The sequence below is a fragment of the Cydia amplana genome, chromosome 7 (genome assembly GCF_948474715.1).
Source record: "Cydia amplana chromosome 7, ilCydAmpl1.1, whole genome shotgun sequence".
NCBI lineage: Eukaryota > Metazoa > Arthropoda > Insecta > Lepidoptera > Tortricidae > Cydia > Cydia amplana.
Window position 1 is genome coordinate 8,483,746 of NC_086075.1, and position 26,624 is coordinate 8,510,369.

Consider the following 26,624-nt stretch of genomic DNA (forward strand, 5'->3'; position numbering starts at 1 on the left):
TATGGTAATGTATCACATGTTTAACTTGGCTGTTGGTATATACGGTGATGTTCGACGGGTTTCGTTGAGTAGTTTAGAATCTCAGTTCTAACAGTAAAGTGTGCTAACTCCATGGATGTTAAGGCTTCTGTCGTGATTGTCTATTTAATTGACTAAATCGTTATCTAACAGCCCTCAGCTAATGTAAGCTATCCTAAGTTATGCGTCCCAAAGAGTATGTTAAATGAGAATGACGTTGTATAATTGTGTAAAGAAATTAATAAAAATACTTATATACTTGTATAATTATTTAGCATAGTTATTTATTTACGTGTAGGAGTGAATTGAGCTTGTCTTTTAAAAGTGACATTTTAAAAGAACGAAGCTGGGCGTTCGGTACTAATACTTCGTTACTAACAAATTTTGTACGTATACATATCCGCAAAAGTTAAACTTTGAAAACGGTAACATGCTAACAGTATCAAAGTTTAGACGTTTTGTGATTATTGGCCACAGTAAAAGCGACAAAGATTATCTATGAAATGAAGTGTAAGGTTTTACCAAATATTTGTTACCGCATAAAAGTTAATCACTAATGACTCGTAATACTCAAATAAACACCCAGTAATGTATATAGGGCGAGGTATATTCGGAAACGGTTGACAATACAATATTTATATGCTTAATTTTTAATTAGGAGTATTTTGAAGTGTAAAAGAATTAAATGTACCTAACGGTCGGATGTTAAAATGACCCACGCTGCAGGGATGACCGCTTTCCTTATAGTTATGTGTCTATTAAGTCTAGTCATGAATCAAATTTTGTAAGTATATTTTTACATTGTGGCCTATATCAGCTTCCTTTGTGTAATGAATATGATATTACTTGTGGTACATGTCTAGCTAACAACGCATACTATAACTGTATTAAGTTATATGAATATATATTTTGTAATCTTTACTGGTAAAGTTACTAGTTAAGCTCCAAAGTGAAGCCCTCTCGCCCTATGTCATGCTTGTTTTATGTAGTACATATACCAAATGCTTTCATTTATTTTTAACCTATTTGTTGTATTTACTCTTGTTAATTTATTTTTAAAAGCACAAATGGTTTATTTTGTTGACACCACGACATAATGGTAACAGTAATTGATTGTTCAAAATCATCACTTTAATAAAATAATCCTTCTATTTAATTGTTGCTTTTATTTTTATCGACAACTAGAGTATGTGCGGAAACAGATGAGTCGTGGAATGTAGGAATGGGGCCATGAATCTAGTATTAAACTGGATTGGGCATGAGTGGTGAGGATAACTGACAGAACGGGATAGACTTATGTATCTTTCAGTAGGGGTAGCAGCGAAAGCGCTATTATTGTTTGTCCTTGTCACAGTCTCGCATCTATTTTTATTCCCCACCGTAAATTGACCACCGTGATTGGTCGAATTCATTTGTTGCCCACCTCATAATCATTGCGTCGCATTGCGTATGTTTTGTCCCTCACGGAGGCACGCGTAGACCACTTCTATAAGATGCTACCTTCTATGTATGGGGCCCAATACATTCCACGACTCTCTTTCCGAACAGACTAGCAGGATACCTACCTACCTACCTATCCGATTTATTAAATAGAAATTGTGTTTAAAAATAACTGCTATAGGTGGTCCACAGATGGTCAAACCAATTTGTCAGTAAATAGGAACAAAAAACTATACTCATCCTTTTCTTTTGGGTGCTCGTACTCAGCTCGTACTAGTGTAAGACAAAGATAGTATGACTCTCTCCATCTATGTTTGAAATAAAACAGTCCTTTGACACACGGGCCCGATTCGGATTTTGAAATAGACTTCTTCTTCCTCGATTCCTCATGACTGAGGGTCGCGACCACATGAGGTCGTTGTTTTGCGCACCAAAGCTCTCCATTCTGCACGATTTTCCGCCTTCCTAATAATAGGCGCCTGTGTAGATCCCTGGCAGGCCTTCTTTACATTGAAATAGACATCTATTAGATATCTTTTAGACATCACCAAGATACGATAACGATATGTTTAAGATCTAACCGATCAAATTTGACATTTCCGCGATTCTGGAGATACTCTTGAACGATTTCCACAAGACATGACTTAGAGATCCAATTCACATCTAATAGATATCTAACTCTATCTAAAGTAAAAGTGACATTGGTTGCCCGAATTGCGCTGCAAAAGCGAACTAGTTGATATCTAAACTATAACGTATTTAGAATGGATCTAGTACGTGTCGTCTCTTGTGAATATCTCGAAGTTCGAATACGGCAGTAAATCTATGTTTCTGTAGGTAATAATTATCTGGTGGTTTAGCCCCCATTCACACGGCAGCTTTTTCAACGCGCGTTAAAAAAGCGTTTGAATGACAAAAATCATGTATGTATTCCATATGTATTCACACGACAGCGGTGGCGCTTTTTATCAAGCGTTGTTGGATTTTCGACTTTAAGCCGTGGTCGTTAAATCGAATTTAGAGTGCGGACAGATTCAAGCGCTTTTTTAACGCGCGTTGAAAAAGCTGCCGTGCTAATGGGGGCTAAACCACCAGATAATTATTACCTACAGAAACATAGATTTACTGCCGTATTCGAACTTCGAGATATTCACAAGAGACGACACGTACTAGATCCATTCTAAATACGTTATTTCTCATATATATATTATACTACTCTTTGTAATGGGGGCTTAGGGTGGTTTATTTCGTGCTCGGTGTGAAATAATTTATTTAAAGGTAGAGGAAAGTACCCAATTATATTTCCATATAGCAACACAGATAGGGTTGCCTAGCAACGGCGCGAACTTCAAAACATTAAGCTGCGTTACGCTTGACTTCAAATTGACTTGTTGTCTCTTGTACAGCAACAATAAAGTATTATTAAATTATAAATTTGATAAATATTCCGAAATGAATTAAACTTTCAAAATGGTAGAGACGGACTGGAGAGAACTACTAAGTTTCTCTCAAAGGGAACTCAAAGAGGTCGACAAAGAGAAGCTTTGCGAGTCATTATCATGGATGGAAGCTGATGATATTGAACTAAATTTTACGGACTTGAAAACTTTATTTCGCCTCGCGCAGGATATTCTGAAGTTTAAAAATGAGCAGGTACGAGTATATCTTATTTACTTGACAATAAGTTATATCTTTAGTTTAACTACTCAATCACAAACTATAGCCGCCCACATAGTAAAACTAGCCAAGAAAAATGCGATTTTGATTTGTTAAAATGAAGGTTCAATATACAATGGAATGGGAGACCTTTTTATAGGTGTCTGGGAGGCTATAGAGAATAAGAAATCTTGCTACTTAACTATATTGAATTTGCTAACAGAAACTTGTTTGATAAGGTAAACAATTTGCTTGGCCAGTTAGAAACTCAAAGAAAAGGCAGCAAAGGGAAAGTGAAAGGGCAGTATGTGGGTAAGTCAACGTTCTATTTTAGTACAGTCCCCATCAGCTATATCGGAGCGGCTAAGGCGCTCACAAATATCTGCATGAACACGCCTCTATTGTCAGGGCGTTAGAGTGCGTGCTCAGATATTGTGAACGCGTTGGCCGCTTCGATATTTTACTTTTGGTTTTCTAAATTTAGCGTTTATACAGCTACGGAATCCTACACTGTAGGTGTAGGGCTCACAGTAGTGACGCGACCGTATCTCGCCCGCAAGATAGACTACCCGCCTTTTTCTAACTGTATTAGTTAAAGAGGGACGGGTAGTCTATGTCTATATCGCGGGCGAGAAACTGTCGCGCCACTCCTGAGAATGTGTGTGTGTTTGATGAATAGGTAACGGTTTGCGCCTTCTTCCTATGCCTTCATTTACTTATAGCGTCACCGACAAGAAGCAACGACAGTGTTTTAGACACGATAGCCGACCAAGAAGAAGTTATTAAGGCAAATAAAGAAATACTTGAGCAACTTTACTCAGACATAGCCGAGCTGGAAGGAAAAAAATCCAAGCTAGAAGAAAGGAAAAACGAGGATGACACGGAGTCCAGCAGAGACGCGTTGTCTGAAATGAATGCTGTGGCCCAACTCGAGAATGAGATGACACTAAAGAATAGACATATCAGGAAACTACTCGGTGATGTCAAGGTACAATTTTAGTATAAATATTATTTATTACAGGCGGCGTAGTACGGTCGCGTTTTTATCGCGTGTCACCGTGCCTGTCACGTTCTAACAAGTATGTAAGTGCGAATGGGACGCGCATAGTGATATGCGATAAAAATGGAACCGTGCTGCGCCTGCAGGATGGCTTGTTGCGTTGCGTCTATCTCAATCTGAGCTTACAGTACAGTGTTATTTAAATACGACATCATAAAACATGTTTTTTTTATATTTCAAAAAGTTATCATTTCCCATTATTTTAAAAGTAGGTATCTACAAATTAATGTTTTCATTGACGGTCCCACGCTGGCTGCTATATAACGGCTGCCTGCTATGATAGTACTGTTTTTTTTTTATATTATGTTGTCCCTGTCACACGATGTTATATAACATTTTATAACAGCCAGTGTGAGACCACCATCAGAACTAGAATAGAATCACATACGATTGTTTTAGTTTTTACACGATTTTTCGGAAGGATGAATTGTATTAGGTTGTCTTTCTCTATTTTAAGGTCTTAGAGGATGACAATAATAAATTAAAAGAAAAGGTTTCAGTACTAAAAGATAAACTTACAGAAGCTACAGCAGTTATAGAAAATCTGACCGACAAAGTCTACGCCATGAACGAAGAATGCACTAAGTTAAAAGGTAGGTCAATGAATTGACTGAAGTAACGAATTTTTAAAGCGATGCCGTACCTAAGACCATTACGACCAGTAAAATTAACACGAGTACACAACAAAATTCGTAGGTACTTACTATAAAATTAAAACCTACACAAACACAAAAACTCCATCACTTCTGAAAGTTTTTTAGTTTAGCATTGGCAGAAAGTATGATCGAAAATCAATGGCTAATACGTATATTTCCTTGCTCAATTATTTATTCACAGAAAACTTAGGGTACACTAAACAATCAAAAACACAGCTCTCGGTCGAGATAGAGACTCTGAAAAACGAACTACAAGAAAGTGAAACGAAGAAAGAAAGCTTTCTGGCAGACATCAAAGCTAAGGCTCAACATTGGAAGGTAATTACTTAAATGAGATACGATCCAAAAAAAACTGTAAGGGACAACTTACCATACTAATAATATGACCATTTCTCAAGCAAACTTAATTTTTAGGACGTAGCACGTGCAAAAAGAAGTGAAATAGAGGCATTGGAAAATGAAAATACAAAATTGAAGGAGGAATTAATTCAAACTTCTAAAGTGGTATCTCCTAAAGTAAGTGTTTTGTTTACAGTAAATACAGAATAAAAATTACTTCATAGGGATATTACGTAGAAAGCATTAATAAACAACAAAAACTTTTTTTAGCGCAAATCATATGCAGAAGAATACAAACTAAAGGAGTTACAAGAAAAATTATCAGAAGCTTCACATAAGTTACTTCAATCTGCAACATTAATAGAACGTTTAAAATCGGAAAACGAACATCTAAAATCAACTGTAGATGATACAGCGGAGTGCTCTAACATTGACGTCAAAAACGAAAGTGATGAAGGAAAAGAAATAATTATCATTAGCAAACTGAAGAAAAGAATAAAGTCACTGACTACTGCATTATCGGAATCTGATGTATTAATAGCTTCTAGGGAAAAAGAGGTAAGAGAGCAACAATTAATTCCCCATACATATTGTTTTAACACATTGTTAATAAATCTACCTTACTTATTGTTTTCAGTTAGCTGAAATTGCAGCACGATTACAACTGGTTGAAAAGGACGAAGGTGTTAAAGCCTTAGTTGATAGTTTGAAGCAAAAGAAACAACAGTTAAAAAATAAGAATGAAGAACTTAGAAAATTAGTAAAGGAATTCAATTCGTTAAATGAAATCGTGGACCACTTACGACTTGAAAATGAGACTATGAGGTAAGTTCTAAATAGTCTCTGATTTAAGATTATTGTTTTAGTGAACCTAAAGTTATCGTGTGAAATAATGTTATCGAATCGTTGTTACTAAGTTTGATTTTATTATGAATAGGCAACAACTAAATATTCCTCCTGGAGAAGCAATTGATTCCAAGGACATCGTAAGTAAATATCAGGCTATTGGTAGCCAAAACATGGTACTAACGAAGGAATTAAGAGCAATGGAAAATAAACTCGTTTCTGTGGAGCTTGAAAATCGCGGTTTGATTACAAAACTAAATAAATTGAAAAAGTTTATCTTCGACTCTGGGTATGGAGAAGAACAAATTGAAGAAATATGCAATGATGAAATGCCAATGGATGGCGGAGGAGAATCTTCTCGGTAGGTTTCTTTATTTTTAACGCGAGTATGGTACCTTTTTTATTCCATGAACATTAATATTTTTAAAATTTTATAACCGATCTTGTCATAAGGCTCGCCGTCATTTTACTATTGAATGTGGTTTATAATCAAATTGTAATTGTAAATAAATTATTACAGCTATTTAGCTACAGTCGCTCGGAAAAATGAAAATGAAATTATGAAACAGAATGAAGAACGAATCGCCGAAATGCAAGCTATAACAGAGGAAAATGAGGGTCTTCGTAAAGGCCTCCAAGACATATTAAACTTCTTAAAGGATAATAGTGAGTAAATAGTAGTTTATATTACATTATACTTTTAATGCAAAAAAATAATTTACACCACATAATTCATGTCGACCAAGGGTTCCTGGTTCCTGTTTATAATTTCTGCGCATTTCAGGTAAAACAACATCTGGAGTATTAGAATTGCAATGTCCGAGTTTGGAAGCGGTCTTGAATTCCATGGAAGCTCGGCACTCAGCCGGTTGGTTCGCGCCGCACATGGCAGCCGTTATGGAGCTGAAAGCAGCTCTGGGTGGTAGAGACGCTCTACTTACCGCTTTGCATGAAGCAAGGTAAGTGTAACTGCGGTGTGTGAGGATCATATCGTGTATATTAGCCGAATTAAAAACCAACACATCATTAATTTTTACTTCCTAAGAATTCACTGATTATTCATTCTTCATTCTAGGAAAGAGACATTTGATGTGATGGATAAACTTTCACAGGAATCTATGAAAGCTACTAAACTAGAGGAAAAAATATCCCAAATTGAATCTACGACAAAATCTGATGTGAATGAAAATGTAAATGTAACTTCTAATGCAGATGTAAACATTGGTGAATTTGGATCTTGGATAGCTGAAGAACACGATGCTATAGAATTAAACGATAAGAACGATATCATAAATTATATTGCTAAACGGGACTCTGTGTATGAGGATCAATTGAAATCTGGATTAGCATATTTTCATAAAAAACTAAACGCATTATACAACAAAATGACAGCACTAGCGGTCCAGGCCGCTGATGATCGAAATAATTGGAGAATAGAAGAAGAACAGTACAAGGCTCAAATACAGAACTTGAAGTCTCAAATAGTAGAAAACATGGACGATAGTATAAGTGAAAATTCTCCAGGATTGATCCACATCCCTGATGCTGCTGTTTTAGAACGTAGATGCTCCTACTTGGAAGAAAATTACAGGCATATTAGAACCTTGAATGAAAATATAAGGAACGAACTTTTGGATTGTCAAAGAGATGCCATGTTAGCAGCGTCACAATACGAAACTCAAATCAACAGATTTATTTTCACTGTAGCAGATCTCACAGACAAGTTGAGAAAATCCATATCGATTGATTTATTTTGGAAACAAAATAACACGTTATCAGATGTCATTACGAAATATCGAAAATCATTAAATGACAACGTAAACGCTCGAGATGAACCGTTTAACTTAATAAAGCGGTTAGAAAACGACAAGATTGAAGTACTAAATTCAATAAGAGAATATATCAAGGGTAAGGATTCAAATGGCAGATGGTAAGATATTATAGGTAGGTATAGGTACTTAACTATCTACTTAGTTACTTTTTATTTTTAGAATATTCCAGTGATGAAGGTGCAGCGAAAGATATTTTAACTTCTCCACAGTCGGATCTATTTCAAAAACAGATACAACAGTTGTGTAATGAATTAAATGAAAAAGAGAAAGAGATAAAATATCTGCAAGAGAAGAATATTGAATTTCAAACTTCACAATCCAAACTTATGTGAGTCCAACCTAAAAGTATGAACAGTATTGCCTACTAGGAGCATAATAACATGTCGTGTAAATATGTTGCAGTGATGATAATTTGGCTACTCAACCAAATAAAGATAATGACGATTTGAAAAACCAATTACATAAAATCATGGAAGAAAACAAGTCTCTTAAAGAACAAAACCAATATACCACGAGTCAATTAAACATTGCATTATTGCAAGTAAGTTTGTTATTTATATATTTATAATACCCGTACAGCTATCATGACGGTTGATAGGTACCTGTCAGTTTCTTAAAATGATTTGGGTAGAGTTTAACAGGAATAACGTCGATTGCAAGCCTTAAATAGTGTTTTTTTTAGTTGCAGGATATTCAACATAAGAAACTTGATAATGACGTGGAAATCAATTTGTTAAGACATCAAATATTAGATTTGCAATCTGCTGGAGACAATAGAGCTATTGTGGCCAGGTAATCTCAGAGTATCGGACGGAATTATCATGATTATAATTTGTATTGTCGTATATAGCTAAATTGTTATAATAAATCATAATGAATTAATGACTTACAGGCTCAGTGGTGAAATTTTGATTGCCCATTTGCAAGCCACGGAATTTCAAAAGAAAATTGAGAAATTGAACTTAACATTGACCAATGAAAGGCGTATGCGGGTTGAGGCTGAAGAAATGTTCAAAGCACGACAAAATGTTTTTAATTTATACGCACACAGATATGAAACTAAATTTGGGTCAGTAAAATTTACTGTAAATATTGGTTTTCTAAACGTACTCGAATCCGTTTAATATTGAAACAACTTACAGGTATTTGCACGAAGTGATGCAAGTTCTGCGTCAGCAGTATCAGGGATGCATACCTTTGACCTCTTTAGAGAAATATCAAAACAACTTGGAAGAATTATCCCGAAAAACGTACTCGGTTAATGCTAAACTCAATGAAATAGAAGACTTACAAGCTAACCTTATCATAAAACATAGCGTATATGAACAAATTTTGGATATATCTAAAAACAAATGTTTGGAAGAAGATGATGCATGCCAACATAAGTTGCAACTACTGGTGACGGTACGTATTTTATAATATTTTCTACCTTAGGGCTAAGACTAACGATAAAAGTCCCCAGTTCCCGTCACCGAGTGCCACGCAGAAGGAATTAAACCATTCAAAATAAAATATACATCGTAGGCTGCCGAAGCAAACCGATGACTGCCAAAGCGTCCTTAGTAGTAGTTAGTAGTAGAGGAATCCGTAAAAAAGTATAATTTTGCCAACAATAATAATAGATTAATTAATTTTGACTTTTAAAAATTGAATACATTTTCAGCAAAGCAAGTATTCCCGAGAAACGGATTATTTGAACAAGAAAATTCACACACTCGAGCAATCCATCGGTGAAATTACTAAGCATTGTAATTATCTAGAAAAAACATTACTGCTAATAAATCATGGCGTAGAAAAATCGTCGACTAATGGCATTATTCGTACAAATCATATGAATGGAAACGCTAACGCGCCAAACATGGAAGTTGAAGATCTTATATCAGACGACGATTCCGCATCTCGAAGTAAGCAAAAAACCATATATACATTTTTTTCTAATATTCTATTCTTGTAATATAAACATTCAAATATTTGTTAAATATCTGTGTATCTCTTTCAGAAAGCCTAACGATAACTTTACTAAAGCCAAAAGTTTTAAAACCTTCAATCGTAACTTCTAATAAAATAAACACTAATTATGAAAAATATGCAGACATATTGCCTGGCTCCCCAGTTAAAATACTCGATAAAAAAGAAACAGTCCATGTTCTCGTTCAAACTAATTTAGAGGAAAAGAGACGAATCAATAAACTCGCACAAACAGATGAAGATATTCAAATTTCACACTTGAATAAAATTATAAACGACCTTAAATCAGAAAACGAGAAAAAGAGGAAAGAAATTATAGATGGCAGTACATTAGCGAAGCAGCAAACAATAGATATTTTAAATTTAAACACTGAAAATGTTAGTTTAGAAAGAAAAATAAAATATTTACAAAAAGAAAATGATTTAAAAGATACATTGATTCGAACTTTAAACGCATCTGCAGATGATTTAAGAAGGCAACTTGATACCAAAGAAATTAAAATATCACAGTCAAACGAAATGGGAGATTCTGTTCAACAAGAAAATAAAGCACTTTTGATTTCGCTTAAGCAAATAGAAAAGGATAAAAACACAATTGTAGAAGATTGCCAAAAGTTGATGAAAGCTGAAAGAGAGGAACATGCCAAATCTAAAAAAGATCTACAGACTAAGATTTTTGAATTACAAACTCAGCTAGAAAGGTATAATTATTATATTCTATAATATTATTTTAAATGACACGCCTTCGCGGTAAGATAATTACGTCATATTAGCTACGTATTTTTAAAAGTTTACTGAAATCAATCAACCTAACAAGATAAGATTAATCTTTTGTAAACATTCGGTTTATCTCATAACATAACTCCTTTTACAGAAGAGGCAGTGAGTCAGATGCCTCTTACTCTGAAAAATTGCAAGAAGTAGTTGCAAAATATTCACACAAGATTTTAGAACTTGAAGATGAGTGTTTTAATTTAAGAAACAAGTTAGATGGAAGTAAGACTGACCTGTAAGTATTTACCTTTTTTATTTAGCATTGCATGTAGAGATGAGTAACTGAAGTTTATTTTTGCAGAGTTTCTTACCAAAATGAAGTAGACCGATGGAAAAATTTGGCATCAGAAAGACTGACTAAAATGGAACAATTAAGTTCGCAATTAGAAGAACGACATTCTCATGAAGTGAGTTTAAATTCGTTTAGCTATCTTTTATCTTGGGAAAATCGATTCATATTTCCATTTTAAATATTTTCACTGTACATTAAATAGGTGGAGTCATACAAAGCAGAGAATCAGCACTGGCTGGTGCAACTAAGCGAGACTCAGCGCGAGCACCTGGGATTACGGGCCAAACTGTCCGAGCAGAAAGCCGTGCACATCAAACAATTAGCTGATAAGGACGTGCAGATTGAGCAACTGCGATCTGCCATTCATACTCTGAAGGTTAGGCTATTGAGTCAATTAAAGGAATATTTAAGTATTTATACTTTGGAATATTTGTGTTTTTTCCATATATTGATATTTTTTCCGAAGGCATTTCTGTTTCTACTAACAAACCAAAGAAAATTATTATGATGCTAGAGGTTTTTTGGTTGAAACATAGATAGGTTCCGACCTAAAAGTGTTTTTCTGTTTATTTGCTATCAACGGAAAACATCTAGTGCAGTGGTTCCTAACCTTTTCAGTCCGGTCACCCCTATGACTAACTAGGGAACCTGATTTTACCCCTCCTCCCAATGGTAATAAAAAAAACCTGTACGTTTGTTGTATTGTTATATTAGGTTAGCTTATTACCCCCGTAGAATACCAGTTTTACCCCCACGGGGGTAATTACCCCAGGTTAGGAACCACTGATCTAGTGACATCGAAAATGTTTTTATTTGTTTTCATTATTATTCCAGAGCCAAATAATGAACATGCAAACGATAATGGCAGTGAACGACCCGAGTTTCGATTTGTCTGCCATAGTGGAAGTAGAGGAAGTAAGTGACGGGGTGTCCCAGCAAGGATCAGAGCGTTTGGAACTTAAGTTCGATTCTGCACTGGATCTGCAAGATCTGCGAGATGACTCCAGGCTGCCAGCTACTTCGTCAACAATTTGGTATATTTTTAGCATGTTATGTTGTTATACCGGATAAAGTCAATTCCGATCAGATTAACATACATACGTAGAATTTCCAAATTTGTATGGTCCATAGAGTAGCCCAAACGGTTAAAAAGTCTTCACGTGTGGTGTCGCTAGATTCGTCTCAGTGTAGGAGTGAAGTAGCTTAGGAATTTTATAACTAGAAGATTTTTTCATATATTTTATGTATTCCAGGCAAGAGCCAATAATAGAGCGGCTTCGCCGAGAGAAGCAGCTGATTAGCAAACAGAACGGGATGCTACGGCGGCAGATCAAGGCACTCGCTTCCAGGGAGAGGAGAGCCCGTCTCGACGCACATAACTTGAAGAATCAAGTATTCCGCATGTACGTAGAACTTATCGCAGTTTCGTTGCATTAGCAACTAGAATATACGCATGGCAAAGATAATAAGATAATGATATAGAGTAGGTATGCATTAGCTACTGCTCCGGACTAACGTTATTTTACTATTTGCAGTAGTACATCAGGCAGCAGGGTGGCTACTGCAGAAACTGCAAGCCTTCACAATAAAATTGCATCGCTGACTGCGCAGCTCTCTAGTGCGAGACGAGACACCAATACCAGTGTCGCGCTTTGGGATAAATGGAAAAAGTAAGAAGTATAAAGTTAATCAATGTGCCGATCAGTCCTTTTATGAAAATCGTGATTATGTTACGTTTTTTTGTTGGAACAAGTTATTGGTTGGGTTAGTTCCTGGTATAAAGTTTCTTCACTTTTTGAATGTTAGATTACGGAAGTCTAATGATAAGGAAATCGTTTCAGAACGAATGGATCATTTCGTTTTAATTTAATTAGGGTAACGGCACCAGTGGCCAGCCGGGTACCAGTGGTCAGCCTTTTGAGCCGTTTATTAGTCATAAATATCTGGTATATTCGTTTAAACAAATCGCGAGTACTCAAATAGGAGCTTTGATTCCTTATTGGTTAATACGTCACACGACAGGTGCGGTGAGGGAACGGGAGGAAGAAATATACTCGTTCATACAGGTGCTGTTTGTCGACGAGTGCAATAGTGTCATGTCCGCCATATTTTTTACTGCACGTGGTGTTCTCTTAACAGGCAAGATAAACTATGTTTTAATGTTAAAAGTTAATGTTTTTGTTAATGATTGGTTTATTTATTAGTTTATCTATTAAATTGCATTATATTTGAATGAAAATATCAATTTTTCACTTATAAATTGAGGGGGCTGGCCACTGGATAACACTTTTTTCCAAAGAATCCAGTACCCAGCCCCCCACGGCTGACCTTTGGGTTATTCGTTTATTTTATTATTTTCGAGCCAATGCGACCGTTAGGACCGTTAAATTTACATTTTCAAATTTAGTTAGGCATGCCCTAGTCAATTTAAAGTAAAACCCAGTAGTCAGCCGCATTTGAAATAACGTTTTAATGCGGCTGAGCACTGGGTTTCGCGGATCCAGTACTCAGCCATTGACCTTGCTTGGTACGTCGCCGCCAAAAATATGTCCACATTTTTAAACCCTATCTCATTGAAATAAGGTTCAAAAGTGTATACATATTTTTGACGTTAACTATACATAACTATCATTTTGCTTTGATATATTGCTTTTTCCTAATGATAATTAGATCTGCATAGACTCGATTAATTATTTTTTACCGAATACCTACTAGGAACATAATTATATATTACCTGATTTACCTCATTAATTTTTGACGGATTAATTATAGTAATGGACCCTATAATGGACGTGGAACCGGTAATGGGACATAAAACCACAAATCCTCTAAAATAAGTATGTAAAAGTAGTTTATAAACACGGGCAATATTTTACCATAAATAAGAGTCATAGTCATAGAGCTGTTTAAGTTTAACTTTTTATTAATTTTGGTTACTTTTTAAGAAATTGGCGCCAACCCAAAAGTTGTCGCGTCACTGGAAAAAATAACCAGTAAGAATTCTTAACAACTTCGCTAAGAGAGGTGAGTTCATATATTAAGTTGTAATTAATTATTACTTGGTGTAAACTAGAATGTGTTTTGTTAATTGCATTTACCATGAGATAAGGTATATAACACACTATGTTGTGACTAGAGATGTATAAAAAATAGGGGTATTTTGCCCAATCCCATTATAGGAGCTGTAAAACTGCATACCTCCTATGATGGGACAATTTACATAATGATGCTTGCCATGGCGTAATTTCATGTTTAAACAATACCTATAGAAGTATAATGTAGTTACGAACTATGTCAGGAGGTCTCCTCGAACTTCGGATAAATTAATATCGTTTTTACAAAATTTTATTTTACTTGCCCTGTTAGTTTGTATGTTAATTAGTGTGGTTCAAATCTTGGAAATGGCATTTGAGCCACTTTCGGATTTCCGATTGAGCTGAAATTTTGGATACGTATGCAAATCGGATGACAATGCAATATTATGATAACATGGACCTAATTTCATAATGGAGACAGGAGGTGGCCATAGGAACTCTGTGATAAACGCAACCTAACTGTGTTTGGGTTTGTTAAAATTGTCTCGATGAATATTAGTTGGCTGTCGAAAGAAAAATACATTCTTACATAAAAGCTTATACCAAAAATGACTAATAACTAGTTTTTTGCGAAAAACTTATTCCCTATTCCAATGTCTTATACTGATAGGGTATGTCCATTATAGGGGGCCCATTACTGGATACACGTCCATTACCGGGGTTCCATTACTGGAGCTTTTGTGTCCATGACTGGAGAAAAAAAACATACTTTTAATTTATTAATTATGTGGAAACTAATTGCAGTATATTTGATACAACACGCATGGAACATAAAAGAAGGATAGGACATTCATCTTTAAACAAGCTAAGCGGTAGAACTTTTACGTGTATCAGGGAAATATCACAAATACTCCAAATGTCCTCTTAAATGTCCCATGACTGGTGCCGTTACTATATTAGAAAATAAATATTGCAATTCTTAGTTTGCAAGAATAATTAAGTACCTATGGCCAACAAATTTCGTGTCATAAGAATTGTATGTACCTATAAGATTTTTTATTTATTAAATAAGTAAACAAGTAGGTAAATAATACATATGTATATGCAAAAAAATTATAAACTAAAATTAAAAACTACAACTAACTACAATAACAATAACTAAAATAGTAATAAAAAATAGATATTTGTATAACATCGTTGATTTTGATATATGCAAAAAATTATAAACTAAAATTAAAAACTACAACTAACTACAATAACGATAACAAAAATTATAAAGAAAAAATAAATATTATAATATCGTTGATTTTGATATAAACATTAGTGATTTTGATTTAATTATTATGAATAGTTTATATAGGCTGAGTACTGGGTACACAGAGGCTGCTTACTGGATTTTGGAGGCTGACTACTGGAGAAAAGTGCCACTTTTTGTTTAAACTTAATTAGAGATATTATAAAGAGGATTGTTATTTTTTTAAATATTTTGTTTTAAAACTATGATAAACAATTGATCTAACCATGTCATTTGTTTAATTATCCGACTAATCCTGTAGAAATGCCGAACGTTCAAACTTAAAAAAGTCGTTATAAGGCTGACTACTGGTGCCTTTACCCTATCCAATATAATTTTTAATTGTAGAGCACAGCAATCCTCAGATCGCTGGCAGACAAGATACGAAGATAAATGCCAGGAAGTGAAGAAACTGGAAGCAAGCTTGCACCTCGCGAAATCGACTCTTTCAAGACTAGAGAAGGAAAAACGCGTGTTGCTGTCAAGACTGAATGAAGTAAAACGTAAGAACTTACTATAACCATTTAATCATAACCATGAATAAAAAACAAACTCACAGCAAAATGTAGCAATAAATAAAGTAGCCCAGGTTATAAAGTTAAAGAGAAAATGTGACTACTTACATGATTCGATGGTTCAGTCGTTATACTTAGGTACAAGGTACCTGGGATATACGGATTTTACTTAAATATGTATATATGCAACTGTATGTTACATCTATTTATTTTAATTTCAGATGAAAGCAAGGTTCTGGTAGAGAAGCAAGAAGGAGAATACTCGGAGAAGTCACTTCGCGAGCAAGACAGCGATCGCTACGAATCACCATCGCCGCTGCCGGTGTCTTCCCGAGCTCTTCTTGATAGGGTCGAGGCTCAGCAGAGACGGATCGCTGCACTAGAAGTTGCGGAAAAAGTTAGTATTGGTCATCATCTTAAGAGTTATTCTTTTCTCGTTGGCTTATCTTTCAGCTTTCTCTTACTTGCGTCAACTTTTTTATTCACTTGGACTATTTAACCGTTTATAGGTTAACCTTTACCTATCTTGCGTTCTATATTTCCTTCCAAAGTAGTTTTAGGGAATGCCACTATATCCTTTCTTACGTTTCAGGGCAACGAGATCCTAGTCTCAGAATACGAGAAAAGCTTAGCCGAAATCACTGTTCTGAAAGGACAAGTTTTGAAGTTGGAATCATCGCTCTTAGAATCACAGATTCGAACGCCGATGAGAACCACACAGGAAACCCAACCGGAATTAGACTATTGGAAGAGGTAACCTTTTTGTATATCCTTCCTCTCTGCAACATCCCATTTGCATTTTGACAATGCCACTGTCTTACCGAGTACACATTGGGCCAACGTAGGACAATCTAAGGGACGCAGCTATATGGAGGAATGAGATGGCAACATCGCATCGCTGACAGGATGATCTAAAAATTTTATGAATGCGATAGGAAAAGCGGAGATTAATAAACTTGATGATTCTGGCTTTTCAGCTACTGCGAGATGTTGAAGGAGGAAAATATGAACCTGACTATGCGGATCAACAGTATTGAAATAAGTCCGACCAGTTCCCATCAACAGCGGATTAATGACCTCGAGCAAACAATACTTACGTTAAGAGGTAGGTATACCTATTTTTAGCGATTCTGGCTGATCTGAAGCTGCGCACCCCTTCAAAGCAATTACCTTTACAACTGTACATCTAAAATAATGTTATTGACGCACCGTGCACAAACACAACAAAAGTTTTGCCGTAATAAAGCGGTGTCTACAAAATTACATTAAATACCTACGTAGGTGCTCTGGAGAGGGGCGCGCATTTTAAAAATGTATTACTGATTATATTTTTTCTGTTAGGCTTAGTGAGTAAACTCCAGTCTGAGCAGAAGTCTACGTTGCAAAAGCGGACGGATTCTAGCTCAAGACCCAGCAGCGGGCATAGTGCAACAGATAAGGTATAGTTATTTTCATACTTTACAGTTATGATGTTGTTCTTTAATGCAGATTGACGACATACTCGTATGACCATGTACATTTTCATAAATACTAATAATTAAAGCACCTAAATAACTATATGATCTCGTGACCCATTCTCGCTATGCTATAGTGCTGACCACTTGTACAACTACGTCAATGTGTTTTATTTGCTCGTGCACCTGTGGCACCAAATGCGAAACTGGGTGGATATATAATATATAAAGACGTCAAATTGATACTATAAAAAATATGGGCACAAAACGTTCATATTTTTTGTCGTCGTGTATATGTTTAGTTACCATCTTACGTAACAGTGGTGTTGGCCGAACGTTAATTGCAATTGACCTTTAACCAATACAAATTGAACCGTAAACCGTAACGGACGATTACAGTTTACGGTTCAATTTGTAATGGTTAATGGTCAAGAATAGTCAATTGCAATAACGTGTCGGCCACTGTTATGTAACAATGTATTTCAAAGCAAGTGAAATGTATTTGACATAATATTGTAGACTCGTCAGCTCGAGCCGTACCGCGTCGAAATAGCCAATCTGAAACGGACCATCCAAGACAAAGACCTGTTGTTGGAGAAGTCTAAAGAAATGCTCAAGATAGCCGCTGAAAGAGAGGAGGATCTACTGCAGGAGGTATATCTGAGTGATCAATTTAATAAAATTCTATAAAAATTTGTTTATTTTTCTGGTAGGTAATAATAATACCGTACCTTCATATGTTTGAGATACCTACTTAAAAGGTCAAAATTTGACCCTTCGTTGTAGCATTGTGACACTTTTGACAGAAATGGTATGTAGGACACATAAGTTCAATAAGTCGCGAGAATATTTTTATTGTAATATTTTTTTTGAGTTTAAACAGCTTTGCTTTTTGGCAGGAATAATATTTTCGAGTCGTAGGCACCTAAATAATAGTAGTGTCCATTAAAATGTACAAGCTAAAGCAGTTTTATTATTCTTTTGTTTTAGAACACGTACTTACGCCGTCGTTTAGAGGAACTCACCAAACGCCCTGAAGGATTTTTGTCTGCTTAACTTACTATTTTACTATTACACGCTGCGTTCAAATAAATGTAAGGATAATTAATAATTAAGGTGATATAAAGGCATTTTTACTATTTTTTATGACGTAGTTTTCTTTTATATACGTCTATCTGTAAAAAACGTTTTCTACATGAGTGTCACAAGTTTCAGATATGACCTTGAATATTTGCATGATGGATATATGTTGATAATATGGAAAACTATGCATAACCTTTATAGATAATAATATCAAATGGTTCATCGAAATTTTTTGCGTTACTAACCATTAGGTACGTATATATATATAATTATATCAAACCTAGGTACTTAATAAAAACAAAGTCGCCTTTCTCCAAAATAAAATTTAAAAATGTGAATAGCAATCCAATGAAGTAAGTATCGGTAGATATAACTGTTTGTGTTAGTGTATGTTTTGTCCAGTAAATAAAACAGATATTTTTGATTTTATAAAATTGTACCCTATATCTAAATAAACTTAACTATAACACAGGCACATTCACATGAACAAGACGAAAGAACTCGCACTGGTACTAGCGTAGACTAAGAAGTCAGGAACCTTACTTTGCCGACGCCTCAGCTAACGCGTCGACCTGAAAAAAAAAACAGTTTTTAATAGTATTTTATGCAACCGTTGTTTAAGAGGGGTCAAAAAAGGCGAGTGGCGTGAGTAACAATTTGAGGCGAAGCGGAAAATTGTTAATAAAGACGCCACGAGTATTTTTGACGCAGTTAAACAACGTTGCATACAATACTTTTTCTACGACCAAACACTTACTTTGAAATAAAATTATAAATTTAACAATTTTTTTTCATGTCATCTAGTGGACTTCTACCTACGGTATCTACCTGTTTTTAGTGATTCTTGTGCTATTACTGATATTTCTTCAGGCGTAGACACTAAGTTTTTGTCTTCATCCATTTTAACTTGAAAGACACACTGTTTTTTAACACAAAAGTTAAGTTTTCATTCGACAGGCACAATAGTATTCATATTCAAGATTCACAATATTCAAGAAGTAGCAAAGAATGGAGGGTACGAGCGGGAAAAGAATGAATGAAATTAAAAAAAAAACATGTCTATGGTTCATTTATTTGTCAGATATGACATTCACACCCATAAGCGAGAGCGAGAAAGTTATATTTCTTTCTCGCTCTCACTTATGGGTGCGAAGAACCAAGGTCGCGTTGCGGTGCGACAGTGTGTTATGACTATAAGGTTGGCAACAATGTATTTTTTAAGTGGCCATTACACGAAGTATTGTAAAAGAGCCAAAAAGATACTGCGTGTATGCACAAATGCTTTTTTAGGGAATAGACTAAAGACTTGTCTTGACAACTTTAAGATAGGGTTTTAAAGATGTGTGCACGACCCTTTAAATGACAAATAAAAGTACGGGAGTAGAAAAAATATTGAACAAATAAATACCCCAGAACTTTATCTGGGAGAACGCAATAATAGACATGATGTCTTTTTCGACGGAGTTAAGGAACGCTTCCCACGTATCCCCGACCTCCAGCAACACACCGACGGCAAGACATTAAAGATTATCTTCAACGTCGATAGAAGGAATGCAGACGCACCTAATGGGATAAACAAACGCACCCTTTGATACAAGTACAGGCGTATGTAATGCATCACCTATTTTATGGCGGTTGTCAATTAATGCCGCTCCCACGGGATCGACTCTTCATTATCTTAATGGCAGCGACAGCATAAACGCTCCAGAAACTTCTCATGGCCTACGTGACTCCAGACAACGCATCCCCACGGTTTCGGGATGAATATAAGCGGCCATCTCGACCAGCGGAAGACAGTTCTCATCGAGTCCTCATCTAGTTCGCATCCAGCGACCAGGCTACACGTGAGCTCCGAATCGCTCGGTGTACCGGTACACCCTCGCGCTTCTAAACTATATTGAATTAAACTCGTAATTGTAAAATCAAATAAAGTAAATACCTCCTCATCGGTGTTTTATAAGAAGACCTCCGTTCTCTCAAGACACTTAACTGGTGACAGCGACGGGCGAGTCTCCCAGCGAGCAGCGGCTACACATCGTCGGCGCGAACTGGAAGGTTTCAACCTGAAGAGATTCGACCACTGCCTTATGAAGACCACAGTACTCATCGCACTGGCGGCTACCCTGTGAGTTTTCCTACATTTTCCTTTCATTTTCCTAATTATTTTGTACGCATTTCCACAATTTTTTTTTCTCTTTAAAAAAAAAAAGAAGAGTTCCATTCTGTATTTCATATTTGATAGGATTTAATTAATTTTATATCAAAATGGCTCTGAATCATACTACGATCGAAAAATATTTGCCCAAATATGAAGGTGATAGACAAACTTTAGATTTCTTTTTAAATCAAGTTACTATGTTAGCTAGAGCAGCAGACGCTGACGCAAGGGCCCTGTTTCCAATTATATTAAAAAGCAAGTTACGCGGGGAAGCAATTAAAGCAATTGCTCACATGCCAAACAACACGGTAGAAGAAATTGTAAATTCCTTAAGGTCTAAATTTGGTGACACTAGAAGTATAGAACAAATTCTTTCTGAAATCACTCGCATTAAACGGTTCCCTAACGAAAGTGCTCTAGGATTTGCTGATAAAATAAAAGAACTTTTGTACGCAGCGAAAAATAAAGCGGATTCACCGCAAGCAACAGCCATTTTGGAGAACGTTTGCATCGACCAATTATGTAAACACTTGGATATCGCGACTGATCGATTAATCCGTTCCGCGCAACACACCACTTTTGATGACGCGTATAATCAATTAAAACACGAGTTAGAAGTCCACCCCGAGTACTTCCAGAGAAAACAAGAAAAATCATTTAAATCTAATCCAAGATTTAACTATAATAATAAAAACTATAATCAACATACTATACTAAAACCGAATTTCAATCAAAACCGCGTAAATCAACACCAATCTAACCAATTCGCACAAATATCTTATCCTAATCTGCAGTTAAATAACAACAACAATCAAATGCATTGGGCCAACCAACCGCGACCAACTCCGGAACAATGGCGACAAACATACCCGCCAAAACACCAACCTCAAAGATTAACTGACCATTTAGATAGTGATATTTCAATGAGAACCGCGACTAGTAGGCGACCTATAAATCGTCCGCCAAGACCGCGACCGGTAGAAGTTTTTAATACACAAATAAATACCAATGAACATAATGGTAATTACGAACATAATTATGACCCCAACACGTATGATGGCGATGATTTTTTTCAAGAAACAGGACCACAAAACGAATTGACGTAAAATTAAATTATTTAGATAAAGATCATCTCCCATATATCACTATAGATGAATGGGGAGGAAAAATCTTAATAGATTCTGGTAGTAATAGGTGCCTTATTGGATCATCAATATTGAAGTCTAATAGGAATTTTAATAATAAAGTTATCGATAAAGAGTTTACAATTACGACTGCTCATAGTAAAACAAAACATCGAGGAGCTATTAATTTAAAATTATACCCGTTAGGCGAAGACATAGAACATGAATTTTTGATCTATGACTTTGACCCCAAATATGCGGGAATGATAGGATGGGACCTGATTTTAAAGCTTAACGCAATAATTCATCCAAAAAAGTGTGAACTTATCATGCCAAACAAAATAATTCCAATTAGCATAGACTATCCGGAGAAAATCTCAAAAATCGATCCGCTCTCGGATAATCTAATTACATGTGTATCTAACAAACCGGACGGCGAATACTTTATCCCTGAAATCGGGACAAACACCGTCCTCATTAATTGTGCATTAGTGTCAGTGATAGATGGCAAATATAGATTAGGTGTCACAAACCTAAGTCCTAGGCCCCAAAAATTCAAAAATAATTTTGATAATTTCTTACAATCAATACCGAATGGATTAAAATCTGTATCGGAAGTATTAGACAATGTTAAAATAAACAAAACGGAAGCTAGTAAATTAACGATTCGAACGGATCATATGAATATGGAAGAAAAAGCTAAAATTACCAAGTTAGTACACGAATTTAAAGACGTGTTTCATACGGGTCAAGAGCCACTTACCTTTACCCATACAGTTAAACATAAATTACGTTTGACAGATGATACACCCATTTATGTGCGCAATTACAGGAAACCACCAAAACAACAAGAGGAAATAGACAAACAAGTTAACGAGTTACTTAAAAATGGCATTATCCGTGAGTCTAATTCCCCTTGGAGTTGTCCTGTTCACATTGTACCTAAAAAACCTAACGCATCCGGTAAGGTTAAATGGCGCATGGTCATAGACTATAGGCAATTAAATGCAAAAACAATCGAAGATAAATATCCTCTGCCAAATATAGAGGAAATATTGGATAAATTAGGTAGAGCTCAGTACTTCACTACGCTAGACCTCGCGAGTGGGTACCATCAGATAGAAATGCACGAGGAAGATATCGAAAAAACTGCGTTTTCAACTAATCACGGACATTGGGAATTTTTACGCATGCCTTTTGGTTTAAAAAACGCTCCGGCTACATTTCAACGATTAATGGATTTAATATTACGCGACCTCTTATATAATACATGCCTCGTATATCTAGACGATATAATCATTTACTCAACTTCGTTGGACGAGCACATACAAAAATTACGAAAAGTATTTGAACGCTTGCGACAACATAATTTAAAAATACAACCAGATAAATCTGAGTTTCTTCAAAAACATGTAGAGTACTTAGGACACGAGTTAACACCTAACGGTCTAACACCTAACCAACGCAAAGTACAAGACATAGTTAATTTCCCAGTACCAAAAACCGATAAAGAAATACGATCCTTTTTGGGATTAACAGGCTATTATAGGAGATTCATTAATAACTATGCTCAAATAACAAAACCATTGACTAAATGCTTAAAAAAACGCGCCAAGATTATAATAGATGATGAGTTTTTAAAGTCAGTACAGAAGCTAAAAGAATTAATTACCAACGAACCTATTTTAAAGTATCCAGATTTTGATCAACAATTTATTGTTACCACAGACGCTAGTGACATAGCGTTAGGAGCGGTTTTGTCTCAGAAAGAAGATAATGTCGAAAAACCAATCGCTTATGCATCTAGAACTTTATCTGATACAGAATCTAAATATTCTACAACTGAAAAAGAGCTACTTGCGATAGTTTGGGCTTGCAAACACTTTAGACCGTACTTATATGGTCGTAAGTTCATCATTTACACCGATCATAAACCTTTAACTTGGTTAATGTCTTTAAAAGACCCCAATTCTAGGTTAACTAGGTGGAGACTTCGACTAGCTGAATTCGACTTCGAAATAAAATACAAACAAGGCTCTATTAACTCGAACGCAGATGCTTTGTCACGGGTAAAAATTAATTTTAACGATAATGAATCAATATTAGCTCAGAACGGTAGCGACATGGATGAACAAATTAACTACAATGATAACCGCGAAGAAATCCAAACACAGCACTCACAAGATGACAACATACACCAGGGAATCCCTATTATGAATGATGTCATAAATAAAAAGCCACATCAAATTTATTTTAAACTACACAATAAATTAGATAATATAAACGTGCGAAAGGAAGACGGTAACGAAATCATAGAAGTTAGCCTGTATACATCTAAACGACCAGGAGAAGCACTCAGGAAACTTGCACGCGAGTATTTAAAACCAGGTATTCACTATTACGCTTTCTTTTACGTAGATGAATTATATCAAGAAATGGTAAAGATCCTCACTAAAGAACATAATCCTCAAATTCGTATAACTCGTTGTACTGAAATAGTAGAAACCGTAGTTGAAAAGGAAAAGCGAATCGATATCATAAAAAGTTATCACGAAGGAAAAACGAATCATCGCGGTATTACCGAAACTTTAATGCATATTAGTAGGAAATATTGGTGGAAAAATATTATGTCCGATATCCGCGAATATATTAATAACTGCTCTATTTGTAAGGCAGGCAAATACGAACGGCATCCAATGCGTCCACCAATGTTATTGCCACCAATAGCTTTGCGACCACTTAATCATATTTTTTGCGATGTTGTTGATATTGAAGGCAAGCTTTACTTATCTATAGTAGACGGATTCTCTCGTTTCGCAGTAGTAAAAAGATTAAAAGATAAAAATAGCTCAACAGTTATGTCAAAACTTCTTTCTTACTTTGCACAATATGGTGTCCCTGCAGAAATAACGACTGACGCAGGAAAAGAATTCGCACTACTTAAGGAATTAGTTAATTTATATCACATTAAGATTAATTTCACTACGCCTTATAATCCAGCATCACACGGAATCGTCGAAAGATTCCACTCAACGTTGAGAGAACATTGTCGATTGCTTAGTGAACAATGTAAAAATAAACTACCGCACGATGACAAAATGAAACTCGCATTAATAGCATACAACAGCTCGATACAATCAGACACAAAATTAACTCCACATGAAATCTTATTTGGACATATTGAAACGGAACCTTTGTTTAACTTTCTCCATGATTCACAGTTGTTAAATACTCTATTGGAAAAACATAGAGAACATTTAAAAACGGTTTACGATTATATATACAAAATAAAACGGGATGCTCAAATAAAAAGAACAGACGAATATAATAAGAATACCGAATTACCAGCCCCAATAGTCGAAACTCACGAAAAACTCCCAACCACTAATAAACAAGCTAACGTATTTTGTACTCGCCGAAAAACCTACATTCGCGACACAAAAGCCCCAAAAATATATTTGGATAGTCGAGGTAAACGACGAGCAGCAAATAAATTGAGGCCTGTTGTTGTTACAGGTTCCTCCAAGTCCAGGGTAGTCAACCCTACCAAATCAAGAAGTTAGAAAATCCCAATGGCATATACCTCGAAAAAATAGGACCAATTGCAGAAATAGAAGGCTACAGATATCTAACCAAAAGATGTAATCTAACCGAAATCCTTAACATCCTTAACAAATTAATGTCTAATAGAGTTCAAACTGATAATTACCACATTAACAGTCTTCATACCCATTTATTAGGAAGATTAAAAGGATTAATGAACCAAAACGTTGGTCGATCCAAACGCGGCCTTATTGATGGTCTTGGAACAATTGTTAAATTTATAGCTGGAAACCCTGATGCGAATGATTTAAAAGAAATTAATAACAATATTCAAACCCTTACAAATAACCAAGAAACATTACTTAACAACTTAAACGAAACTATTAACAAAGTTGACTTAAGGCTTAAAAGCATTACAAAACGTTTAAACACTATGTACGAAGTAAGTTTTACTAATAAGGCAAATATTGATATTTTAACTACTTTTATATTAATGGAAGATATAATTAATATCTTAGAGTTAGGCATAACATTAGCTAAGCCAGGAATACCTTGTAAAGACATTTTTGAGGAGGCAAACAATGTAGAAGTCGATCGTATTATGGTTTACACTGTTAGTAATGTCATACACTTTGTTGCAAAAATAGCGGAAATTAAAGCCAAAAGTGGTAATGCATACAACTTCATCCCTTTCCCGACTCATGATGGTCTAATCCTCGAAATCCAAAAACCTTCAATCCTCATTAAAAACTCATGGTACGCCTACCCAAGTGCTGAACAATGCAAAGCTAAGAAAACCATGATGGTCTGCAAACACGTTTGGTGGAAGGACTCCAATAAAACACCTGACTGCATCCATCAAGCTCTGCTTCTCAAAAACAATCACACGTGCCTTACGACGAAACTAGAAGAAGAGGAAGCTATCACAACAATAAACGACGGCAATTTCCTGTTATACTCAAGAGGACCACAACGAGTAACCATCAATTGCAATGAAACGTTTTACGAAGTCATCCAAGGGCCATATAAACTACACCTTAATCCCGGCTGTGAACTACAGATGGCGAACCTATATACTAAAGTGATCTCGAAAACCAACAATCTATTCAAAGAAGAAGTCCAGCAGATACAGATGCACTTAGAACAAAAAACAGATAAGATCCAATATACGGATGAAGATTTACAAATACACCTGAAGCCATTAGAATCAACAATCAAATCAAACATACATCAACATATTTGGATACCCAGCGTGTGGAGCATAAGCATATTTATGTGCCTCATCGGGTGCGCCATATACCTCAAGTGCACCCAACGCCGCAGCAGCCTCGAGAACACGGGCGTAACAAGCTACACCCTTAGTTCTCTCTTAAGGGGGGAGGAGTTAAGGAACGCTTCCCACGTATCCCCGACCTCCAGCAACACACCGACGGCAAGACATTAAAGATTATCTTCAACGTCGATAGAAGGAATGCAGACGCACCTAATGGGATAAACAAACGCACCCTTTGATACAAGTACAGGCGTATGTAATGCA

General features: G+C 35.7%; 2 protein-coding genes and 1 long non-coding RNA gene across 3 annotated transcripts in view; 1 reads left to right on the forward strand and 2 right to left on the reverse strand.

Moving 5' to 3' along the window:
- The window catches only part of LOC134649589 (abl interactor 2), a 289,784-nt gene that overhangs the window by 130,963 nt on the left and 132,197 nt on the right, over positions 1 to 26,624 (reverse strand). The gene's annotated exons all lie outside the window — the stretch shown is intronic.
- Positions 1 to 26,624, reverse strand: part of LOC134649683 (uncharacterized) — a 148,409-nt gene that overhangs the window by 82,088 nt on the left and 39,697 nt on the right. The window lies entirely within an intron of this gene.
- LOC134649447 (centrosomal protein of 290 kDa-like) lies at positions 2,848 to 18,294 on the forward strand. The gene is made up of 32 exons (XM_063504200.1): positions 2,848 to 3,111; positions 3,354 to 3,426; positions 3,837 to 4,102; positions 4,632 to 4,767; positions 5,012 to 5,148; positions 5,245 to 5,346; positions 5,440 to 5,727; positions 5,807 to 5,994; positions 6,107 to 6,376; positions 6,536 to 6,681; positions 6,800 to 6,974; positions 7,091 to 7,923; positions 8,007 to 8,175; positions 8,250 to 8,388; positions 8,530 to 8,639; positions 8,740 to 8,916; positions 8,990 to 9,251; positions 9,511 to 9,751; positions 9,847 to 10,516; positions 10,690 to 10,824; positions 10,891 to 10,996; positions 11,084 to 11,257; positions 11,716 to 11,915; positions 12,135 to 12,284; positions 12,417 to 12,551; positions 15,559 to 15,713; positions 15,947 to 16,122; positions 16,318 to 16,478; positions 16,703 to 16,830; positions 17,067 to 17,164; positions 17,699 to 17,833; positions 18,170 to 18,294. Exons 1-32 carry the CDS (start codon positions 2,929 to 2,931, stop codon positions 18,233 to 18,235), a joined length of 6,384 nt encoding a protein of 2,127 aa, XP_063360270.1. The 5' UTR covers positions 2,848 to 2,928; the 3' UTR covers positions 18,236 to 18,294.

What these genes read in the sequence shown, in the direction of transcription:
- LOC134649447 (XM_063504200.1), top strand. Translation starts at nt 2,929, where the DNA reads ATGGTAGAGACGGACTGGAGAGAACTACTAAGTTTCTCTCAAAGGGAA. An exon ending in GGCGGAGGAGAATCTTCTCG is followed by an intron (nt 6,377 to 6,535) that starts GTAGGTTTCTTT and finishes AAATTATTACAG; the next exon opens with CTATTTAGCTACAGTCGCTC. An exon ending in AGTTGCAACTACTGGTGACG is followed by an intron (nt 9,252 to 9,510) that starts GTACGTATTTTA and finishes ATACATTTTCAG; the next exon opens with CAAAGCAAGTATTCCCGAGA.